Source organism: Oncorhynchus masou, chromosome 2 (genome assembly GCF_036934945.1).
Source record: "Oncorhynchus masou masou isolate Uvic2021 chromosome 2, UVic_Omas_1.1, whole genome shotgun sequence".
Classification (NCBI taxonomy): Eukaryota; Metazoa; Chordata; class Actinopteri; order Salmoniformes; family Salmonidae; genus Oncorhynchus; species Oncorhynchus masou.
In genome coordinates, this window is record NC_088213.1 from 31,684,025 (window position 1) to 31,695,435 (window position 11,411).

Here is an 11,411-nt window from a genome sequence, read left to right on the forward strand (position 1 = left end):
CCTGTTGGCTGAACATATGTGACTGTTCCATGTAGTAAGGTGTAGTCATGGTTCTGTATGGCCCCAGTCAATGCAGCTGTGGGCTCAAGCCATGGCCTTCTATACAGCTAGATAAAGCAGATGAACACATACTCACACTGATCCACATGGTAATGAGATGAGGAGTCCGGAAGGCCTTCAAAATACAGACTGGCGGAACACCCCCAGCATGACCTTACCCCACACACACACACACACACACACCACCTATGGCGAGTTCAGGACCCGCCGTCCGACTCGCTGCTCTACACCCCAGCACCCCCTCGTAAATGTAAAACGCTGCTCCCTTCATAACCATACTCCAATCATCTCACACTTCATTCTCACTCTTAGTGCCCAGTTGGCCCCCTATCCTTTGCCTAATGGTCTATTTTAATGAGTGTGGGGGCTGCACACATTGCATCAACAGCCCATCAAGTGATCAACCTTGCCTGATGCCGTTTGTGGCCTTGCCTTGTCCACAAAACAAACACCGCTGTAGTCAGTGCTGCTCTAGGTGCGATGTTTAATCGTCCAGGGACACATTGGCTGGGAATTTCTACATTTGCAGGTTTCATGCCACGTCACCCTGTGAAAGGCCTTTTCCTCCCGGCAGGTTTATGATTTGGGTCTGAGGGAGTTAAGGTCACGCAGTGCGTCACCAAGCTGATAAGAGACAGAGGATGAGGCATGTAGAAACTACTAGTGAGGTGGCTGATCTGGGTGTCAAGATAAAGTGTTTACAACAGCCTATGCAGATGTCAAAACACTGTGGTTTTCCTGTAGCCACGTTGGAGGTGGTAGCGTTATAATATCACACACACAGTGACTGAGTACTCACTAGCAGTGTGAAAGCTAACAGCATGACAGGGTCAACTTTGTCCTCTAACTGGAGCCCACTGCAATTGAGTAAACATGAAGGCCAAATATATACCATTAGACAGGGTGCAAAAACCACAGAAGTGCCACGCTTGTATTGAGGAAGTTGGCTGCCTTATTACTCAAGAAGAGTCCCGAGGGCAATGGAAGACCAATCTGTGTGGTATTGGAGTCTGAGAAGACTCCAATACCACACTGCTGCAGAGAGAAAAATGCAACTACATTTCAGACAACTCTAAAGTGGAGGACAAGAGCTTATAAAAGCTGAAGTGTTGTGATTACAGCATGTCCCTCCCCGCTGTAGGTCTGGGGCTGGGCCAGGTATAACCATGTAGAGAAAATAGTGTTGTTTTTTGCCAGAGCAAAAGGTCAGAGTAAAGCACATTAGCTGAGTAGAGTTACTGATCTGACCAATGAGGCTTGGCTAAACTTGGCTCTGGTCAGCCAAACGGAGGCCCAAAACTTTTCACCATTTTGGCTCAAAACAGCTTTTTAAGTCTCCAACATATTCAGATCCCTTTATGGTGATGGGACAAATCTACTCAGCAGTCATACAGACAGACACCCACACACAGCTCGCAGTTTCCTGGACACAGTCTGAGTAAGTGTCTAATGGTCATGTCTGGATTCCTTACTCCCTTATGGCCAACACAAAGTTCATGGCTTCCCAGTAATCACAGTAAAAACAAGGCCATTGGACATTTCACAGTGAGATTACTGATTAGTTTGCAACATTCCTGTTGATCGGTAAGAAATGCTGTCGGAATACAGTGAGGTGGTTGATCTGGGTGCCCTAATCAAAAATGGATGCCCTGTGAAGAGTGGTGGGGTATAGTCTTTAAAATGGAGAAGCCTAACATCTGTCAGAGAGACCAACAGTCCAAGCCTGCCACAGGGCAGGAAGCCTGGCTTCGTAAACGACCAAGCTCTTCAATTACTGTCATATCACACAGGGCAAAGAGGGGTCAGTTGATGTGGAAGAAGGAGCAACAATCCCTTACCTTGCCCCCCAAATATCCACTACTGTCCCTGGTTGACCGACTGCTACAGAGGTAAACTAAGCTAAGCTCAGGGACTGCGATTGAAAATTAGCCGGCTGGCTAAAACTGGCACTTTTACTGACACATTGATTAATGTGCACCGTCACTGTAAAAATAAAATCAACTCAAACTACCACGTTAGGTCCGGTCACCGGTCACACTGGCAGGGCAGGCTGATTAAACTCTCCTTCAATTCCCTCAGAAGGAAGAATTACTGGGTCCCCCTTTCCATGAGAACCAATCAGTAACCCACACGTCAGCCAACAAGCCCACACCACTTCCAATTACTGACATTATACACCCACTAAATACAAACTAGGAGTCAGTGTGAGGAAGGTTTATCGTCTGACCTTCTCACAGCCCAAAATATAATCTGTTCATGGATGCAATGTAAACATATTATAAAGAAAACTAAAAATATATAATATTTTCTTGCAACCATTTTGTGTTTGCTCACTAGCTAGTGATTTCACAATCCTCCCCAGTTATTTTCCCAACATATTTTCCCCAAAGGGATTAAGCAATCTTATTTCATCTCTCTCTGGTGAGTTTTCAGAAACCATTGATAGATCCCCCCCCCATTTACAACCTTTATTGAGTTGGTCTGAGCTCTAAAAAGGGCTAAGCTGATGTTTACTATGTGGTTCAGATCATTATTTGATAAATCAACATTATTGCCCATGGCGTTAGTATAAAAACAGACCTTTAGGCAAAAGGGCATTTTAAAGGAAATTGATGGACAGCCACTACATTTCCAAGTAGGCAGCATACAAAAAGTCTGTATGGAAACTATTACATAGACATGTCAGAATGAGAAAAACCAAACTAAACGGTATCACCTTATGGCACCGGAATAATTATTATCTTACACTCTGATATTTTCCATGACCAGATGTATCATCGAATGATCTCTAACTGGAAGACGTGAGATCTAGTTGCCTAGCAGGATACAAGCTAACCAGGAAGGAAGCTATAAAAGTTCAATGTGAAATGGATACAAAAAGACAGGCAAAAAAACAAAGTAATTATATTCATCATGCCCACATTGAAGTCTTCTGATGGAGCAACCAGAGAATATAAAATGGCCCACTTACAGCCAGAGAATATAAAATGGCCCACTTACAGCCAGAGAATATAAAATGGCCCACTTATACAGCCAGAGAATATAATTGGCCCACTTATACAGCCAGAGAATATAATTGGCCCACTTATACAGCCAGAGAATATAATGGCCCACTTACAAACAGGAAATGTTTCATTTCTTGCACCCCCCTACTGGGGCACCAACAACAAACTATCACAAAGAGAGCTTAATTATTCATATATTTCCTCTCCTTCCTTTCGTTTTGAGGACAAAGTGAAAACCTAAACCCTGGTGGTGTTGCTCATTGGATCGGAGTCCCATTCCTGTCACTGTCTGTTAGTCTTCCCTCAGCCGCACTGTGCAATTCATAGTTCAAAGTCCCATCTCACCCACGCTCTGATTGGGCGTTCCAGTCAGGAAGCTCCTATAGGATAATCTGTTCCTGTCAAACACACAGCTCAGCTATGCAAACAATGCCACAACACAACGCATTGAGGAGAAGACAGGGACTAAGTTCTGTTAATGCCACATGAAATGTACCATGACTTGCCTCTCATCTGCGACAAAGGAAGACCACCACAGAAAAAAGTTTATTTGATGTTTAATTGAACAGAAACTGAAAAGCAAGGAAGACTGCTAGTGTTGAGAATGCTAACATGTCAGAGAGATGGGGGAGGCCATTTTTCTGATAAACTCATTTACCACAAACAAAACAGCAGGCTGAGCATATGGGGGGGGGGGGGTTGAAGGCCTCCTCCCCTTAAGCAATGAGATCAAAGCTGTGTGAAAAGCAGAGTGATGCTTTCAGGACAATGCAGACATTTCCACAGACACACACAGGTGTATGATTCAAGCATTTCACTACACCCACAATAACATCTGCTAAACACGTGTATGTGAACAATAGAATGTGATGTGATTCCTATGGAGGTTGTGGTCAGCCACTCTCAGTAAGAGAGTAACAGAAGAGGCATCTTACCCAGAAAGGCAATGCTGCAGTCGTTCAGGTAACTGTGTTTAGTCTTTTGGGTGAGTCATTTCTCTGGAATGGATGAAATGAAACTCAACCGTCATCAAGGGGTTTCTATAAGGACCACTGCCTATGGTAAACTAATATTTATCCTAAATCTCCAGAAGAAGCACTGCTATTTACAAGTTATATGGGAAATAAATATCAAACAACACTGTCAATATTACTCCGATATCAAATATATTTTTAAAGATAAGTATTTTTTCTGCTTTAGTAAAGTGATATAATTAAATTGGTTCCGAGTGTCTCAGAGGCTGGCATCTTCCAAGTCTAATAAATATTTAAGCCAATTTAAGGTCAGGTATTTTGGCACTAAAAGGCAATGTGGGACAAGCGGTCTAGAGCAGCACTTTCTGCAGTAGATGTTTCCTAATTATTCACTTAGACAAAACACACAGAGACAAACAAAAGAGGGTGAAGAATCCCCAACAACTCACATTGCCATGGTTGACGAAGCCGTGTTTACTGGCAATGAGGTCAGCCTCGTGTGGTCCTCCAGCGATGTGGACGGCCCATGTGTTGGTGTAAACCCTCTGACCAAGGGCCATGCCCAGCCCAGACACCAGCAGGAGCCCCAACAGCAGCCGCTCAGCAAGCCGGGACCAGGGGCCCATGGAGGAGGATGGAAGGCCCAGAGCCATGGGGTCCTACAGCAGCGCAGTCCCTGAGCTCAGCGTCTTTATGATAGGCCGTGGGGACAAACAGGGGTGGAGAGAGACCGCACAGGACAGTCACTGCACCGGGATCACCGAAGAAGAGAGAGAAACAGAGAGAGTTAGAAACATGTAGCAGAGCTCAGCACAATGAGAACAACAACTCGTACAACTTCTATTCAGAGTGCTGTAATAGTGAGCTGAAGCAGTATGTATTGTCAGAGAGACGTCAATCCTGCCAAGGTTTGCTCACTTGTTACATTGCAACAGCATTACAAAAGGAGAGCGGAGTGATGTGAAGATATCAACATTTACAGGGGAACAAAACCAGATTAACAACAGACTAATTACTTTTGAGGTAAAGGAGTCCAAGGTCCTTACTTCTCCCTTTCAGTGAAGCTATGACAATTAAATACGTATTGTATTTGGAATTACAAAAGGCACTTTGAAAGAAAACAATAATCATTAGTTGAAGGAAACAGAGTCCATACCAATTTCTATAGCATGAAAATGTTGATTGCAAATGCAGACGGTTTGTGTGTGGCAGACTTTTCAACAGCCTGTTCACCTGACAAACTGGTGACAAATCCAGAATTATTTCTCTCCTAACTTTGCTTCTTGCCTTTTCTCAGCACTGGAGAAGTGGATGTCTCTTACCATGTATAATGCAAAGCTTATGATCATACATGTACAACTCTACTTCCCCTCTCCTTCTGTCAGCCAAGATAGAGACTTTCGCCCAGCAATGACTAGTCTAGGTTAGACTAGTCTAGGTTTTCACTCATGAGATGTCAGACAAACTTTTCCAAGTAAAGAACACTGAACAGGAATCATGGAGAAAACCCCCCCAGAAAAAACAACAACTGTCCAACCCCATAGAAATCCCTAACCACAAACTAGTATGAGAGGTGTTCAGAGTGACACCAATTAAGAAATGTAGCCTGCTGACTTCAGAGAATATGGTTGAGGCTGCTTTGAGACTTCCGTCCTTCCATTAACTCCCAGAAAAGCTACAAAGAACACTGGCCCTACCTGTTCCTCAACCTTCCAAGAAGACTTTTCATCGAACATAACATTTCATTTCCAGCTCGATCTTTCAAAGGGAAATTGGATGAGCGAGTCCAAGAGAGAGAGTGATGGGACGACCAGCTGAAATCTCCCCTATGAGGATGAGTGTTAGCCATTGTCAGTCAGTTATGAGACCTCAGCTGGGATAGGGCTCTGGCTGAGGAACCTTGGAGGCTCAAGTTCCACAGAGGAAATTTGAAAGAAGAAAATATGAAAAAACATGCAAGGCTCGGCTCCCCTTTGAAGCACTTTTGGCAATTGAAACCCAATAAATGCAAATTACAGATCGACTGGAAAAAAGACTGTCTTGAAATGCAGAAACAAAGCAGATAGATAGTGTTGCATGGCATGAATATGCTAAATGAGAAGCTGGGTGAAAAATCCTGGAGGATTCAACCCATTAAAGATAAAAATAGCAGGCAGAGGTACAAAGTAGCATGGCACAGTTAAAATCGCTTCAATACTGATCTAGCTATAAAACTACTTCTGACTGCGCCTTTCAGAAAATGTATAGGGATGACATAAAATCCCTCTTGACTCATAACTAAATGTTTAAATGTGTACTATAGTATCCTAATTCCATCATAAATAACATTACATAAAATAAACATTTATTCGGGCACACCAAAACTTCTTCGTGCCCAAAGATTTATGATCCACATCCAGAATTATATGCAATGCTCAAGACACAATGCAGAATAGAGGTCGAACAATTAATAGGCATGGACGATTAATTAGGGCCGATATCAAGTTGATAACAAAATTGGTATTACGCTGATTACATTGCAATCAACGAGGAGACTGCGTGGCAGGCTGACCTGACCACCTGTTACGCGAGTGCAGCAAGGAGCCAAAGTAAGTTGCTAGCTAGCATTAAACTTCTCTTATAAAAAAAATATATATTAACATAATCACTAGTTAACTACACATGGTTGTCCTGTGTTGTATATAATCAATGCGGTGCCTGTTAATGTTTCATCGAATCACAGCCTACTTCGCCAAACGGGTGATGATTTAACAAAAGCGCATTCGCGTCAGGGTGTATGCAGTAGTTTGGGCCACTTGGCTCGTTGCGAACTGTGTGAAGACCATTTCTTCCGAACAAAGACCGTAATTAATTTTCCAGAATTATACATAATTGTGACATAACATTGAAGGTTGTGCAATGTAGGAATATTTAGACTTAGGGTTGCCACCCGTTCGACAAAATACGGAACAGTTACGTATTTCACTGAAAGAATGTGTGTTGTTTTCAAAATGATAGGTCATTAATATGGTCAAATCCGGAAACCAAGGCTTGTATTTGTGTGTTTATTATAAGTAAGTCTATGATCTGATATTTGATAGAGCAGTCTGACTGAGCGGTGGTAGGCAGCAGCAGGCTCGTAAGCATTCATTCAAACAGCACTTTCCTGTGTTTGCAAGCAGCTCTTCCCGATGCATGAAGCACAGCACTGTTTATGACTTCAAGCCTATCAACTCCCGAGATTGGGCTGGCAATACTATAGTGCCTATAAGAATATCTAACAGTCAAAGGTACATGAAATACAAACGGTATAGAGAGAAATAGTCCTATAATTCCTCTAATAACTACAACCTAAAACTTACCTGTGAATATTGAACTCATGTTAAAAGGAACCACCAGCTTTCATATGTTCTCATGTTCTGAGCAAGGAACTTAAACGTTAGCTTTCTTACATGGCACATATTGCACTTTTAATTTATTCTCCAACACTGTGTTTTTGCATTATTTAAACCAAATTGAACATGTTTCATTATTTATTTGAGACTAAATTGATTTTATTTATATATTATATTAAGTTAAAATAAGTGTTCATTCAGTATTGTTGTAATTGTCATTATTACAAATACATATATAAAAAAAATATATATTTTTTTTAAACCATGTGTTTTTTTATTTTTTTTAAATCAGCCAATTAATCGGTATTGGCTTTTTTTGGTCCTCCAATAATTGGTATCGGTCAACCTCTAATGCAGCGGTCCAGATTAAGGATTGTCTTAAAACCTGCTCAACCACATGGTCAGAGTGATTAGCTTCTGGCAAAACAACTTGTTTATTGAGCTCAAAAGCGACCAAAACATTAGTTTAAAGAGGCTACAAACAAGACAAAATAATTATCTGAATTAACATTTGATGCATTCCAGGTTTTCATTCAATGAGAACTTTTCAAAGACCTAGTTGAAATACTAGGGTATGTGAAATCCATTGGCAGAGTGGACGTCAAATCCCTGTCCAGTGCTCCAGGCAGTGTGTTCTGTTACAGCAGTTACAATAGATCCGACAAAACATATCCACCTAACAAGCAGCAACATTTCCACTTTATACAATGCCTTGTTTTGCTGTCGTACTGGCCAGCAACATCATTATATTTTAGAGGGGGTGATGAATCTTTTCATCACGAAACAATTTTTTTTAAACTCCACAAAAAGTACCCGTATGAAAACTTGGGTGGAACAACTTCAGCTTTCAGAACAGATGTATTATTCTGACAGAACACTTGGCCAAAGCCACCAAATACAAGGCAATTTTAACTTTAACTATAAATGGCAGAAAGAACCGCACTGTTACAATAACAGGCATATGCACTGATTGACAGCTCAAGAAACAAGAACCTGACATTCCAAAATGACATTACTAACACTTTCAAGGGGGAAAAAGCTGTAAAATATGCAGCTCACCTTTGAGCTTCAGACTGCTGTTGTGATTCTGATGCAGTCCGATCTGATGCGGAGGCAGCACACACAGACAGAGGTGTGCACCTTCCCCAAGCCTGCCTTTAACGTTCACAGACATGCATGGCTCAAAGTACACCCGCCCCTAGTGACCTCATCTGGGCACCTAGTGACCTCATCTGGGCACCTAGTGACCTCATCTGGGCCCCTAGTGACCTCATCTGGGCACCTAGTGACCTCATCTGGGCACCTAGTGACCTCATCTGGGCCCCTAGTGACCTCATCTGGGCACTCAACCGTTCAGCCGGAGTTTAATGTCAGTATAAAAACCATACACTGTGGAATAACAAAAGCTCAACTACTTTACTGCTCGCAGGACAAAGTGGGATACCAGCCATTTAGCTGCCAGTGCTCATAAGTGTTAGCAGAGTAAATGATACCATACGTCAAGGTTTGGCAGCAAATATTATAAAGCTGCACAAGTGTTAACAGATAAATGTGAATCAAAATCAGCAAGTAGTCATACATTTCATAACTCTGCTTGAAATGATCTAAAAAGGGTCACCAAAGGCCAAATGGAAAACACATTACATTCTACAAAGTGTAAGTCAAACTGCAGATGGGGGTGGTGATGCTGCTATTGCCCTTGACAGGAGATGACATTGGCAAACCACAGAGCAGTGCCCAAGGTTAGAATCCTTCAGCATTTTCCCCTGTCAGGTCTCCCTACTTGCAATCAAAACATGGCCACAGGCTCAGGAGTTGAAGAATGGCTAGAAAGTCAAGAAATCTCAAAACAGGAACAAACTTTCACAGAGCCCAGTGGTTATTTGCAGAATTTGCATTTTCCCTATAGGCTAATTGGAACTCCGGAACAGGACTGCTGTGCTTTGATACACACTCTAACACGGAGACATGACAGGGGCGCTTAAAAGGTGATAATCACTTGAATACGTGATGAATACAATACATTTGTATCACAATCCACAAAAAAAATATCCAGGTTCTAAGGTTTTAACATTTACAGCATACTACAATATACTGTCTTCTTGTCTTGAGCTCCTCTAACACTCCATTGTATGTTGCTTGCAGATAATGAATATTCCCTGCCACAAGTATTAAATTACCATGAAAAATGATTAATCATATACAGTAGCAAAGCTACAGTAATAGCGTTTACTCCGCCGAATAGATCCTTCTTCAAATCATAAGGAGCCAAGCTACAATTCAAATCAAAAAGTCTTTCAAGACGTCTTTCTTAATGTTGGTCGCAAAACAGTGAATATCTCCTCTTTTGGCAGTTATACCAGTGAGTCAACATGCCCAGTTAGGCTATAAAATAAAACTTCTGCTCGTGTCTCAAAAAGTTATCCCACGTGTCATTAAATCATTCAATTTTCATTATATTTTATGACAACATTTGTGGTTCATAGCAGAAATTGCTTATTATTGCTATAAAAAAATGACAACTTACCACAAATGTCCTTGACAACTGCATACAGCTGGGCGATAAACTTCGAATACAAGACGTTCCTGAATCGTCTCCCGCTGGTATTTCAGTAAAGCAACACTGTATCGCTACAACTACTTGATACAATGTATCCTACTGCGATTCTGCGGCGCTCAGAGCACGCGCTCTTTCACACAATTTTCCCTTATTTAATCCCAGCCTTCTGTTTCTCTGATCTTTCCGATTTGAACGGTGATCGGAATATAATTTCACACAAACCCACTCTCACAGAACAACAACAACCGGGATCAACGTCGACGGCATCATATTTCAGCTAACGTTACAGCCAGGCTCGTAATGCCCTTTTGGCGGACACAGACAGTTACAGCCCGAGTGTCTCCGTTGATAGGGACAAGGCAATGCCGATGACAGGCAAAGCACACTCCTCGCACTAAGTAACTAGTCTGGCCTCTTCCAGGAACGAAGGTACACCACTGCAAAACACCCCATGAGCGCCTCAATTCGCAGGAAACTTTCCAATGCCTTAGGAGGGTTTATTCTGTAGGTTTACCAATTCCCGTTTACATTACGCATGATCCCATGTCTTCGATATACTAATTAATCGAATATAGTCTTACAACTACCATACTACATTGTAAATGGTTACAAAATAAAATAAAATAAACTTGATTGTATGAACCCTCTCAAAACAGCTGAGGGGTCCACATCACATAGCCCCTCAGGAAATACGTCATGGCGAACGAGGGCAAGGAGAAAATGCACAGGATTTGGACACACCTACTGCTCAAGAGTAATATACACAGTAGTATATCGCCATCTGCTGGAATAATCTATAACAAATATTGTCTGCAGTGTCAATAATTGTTTTTTAGGGGGGTAGTGCAAAGACTAGATGTTTTCATTTTGATGAGCATCAGATATGCATTATAATATAGCCTATATGCATAATAATAGGGCCCTCACACACAACCCTAAAACAACCACTACAAATTCGTTTTCAAAAGCTCTGAGCTGAAGAGCCTTTCAAAAAGAACTCAAACGAAGCAAACCCTTCCACCCCAGTCTTTTAAATTGCCTTTGCCCAGACAAAACCCACCTGGCTCTGTTGAAGTATACAGCTGCTCACTGCCATTTAATGGCTGCAAAAGGATGGAGCGTGTAATCATGCACACGCTGTTGAATAGCCTACCGCGTGACATGCAGGTCGCACCATTGGTGTGAGTACGCCAGCCTACTCAGCCAATCAACGACATTATTATACTTTTCAATCTGGTCACTTTCATTGGCTTGTCTGATCCAAGGCTAAATACAAGTGCAACCCTGTTAGTAGATAGATTGAAAATGAATTTTGAAAAATGTTTTAATCTTCCACCGAACATTGGTCAGTGGTCGACTCAAATAAAAGTTTAGCTAAAACCTTTAGGAATAATACCTCCATCTTGCGGCTGGTTGGACTACTGGCAGTAATTACGTT

The 11,411-nt window shown here is 41.9% G+C and overlaps 1 protein-coding gene across 2 annotated transcripts in view; it reads right to left on the reverse strand.

The window, feature by feature from the left end:
• Positions 1-10,652, reverse strand: part of LOC135558652 (furin-1-like) — an 89,067-nt gene extending 78,415 nt beyond the window's left edge. The window contains exons 1-2 of one of the 2 annotated variants that reach the window (XM_064992634.1): positions 9,941-10,652; positions 4,489-4,785 (exon numbers count right to left, since the gene is read on the reverse strand). In XM_064992634.1, the coding sequence (XP_064848706.1) occupies positions 4,489-4,692 (204 nt within the window). In that variant the 5' untranslated portion in view covers positions 4,693-4,785; positions 9,941-10,652. Of the gene's footprint in view, positions 1-4,488; positions 4,786-8,472; positions 8,560-9,940 lie in introns of those variants that run through there. The other variant, XM_064992644.1, reaches the window with a different exon arrangement.
• Between the last annotated feature and the right edge of the window lie 759 nt (positions 10,653-11,411).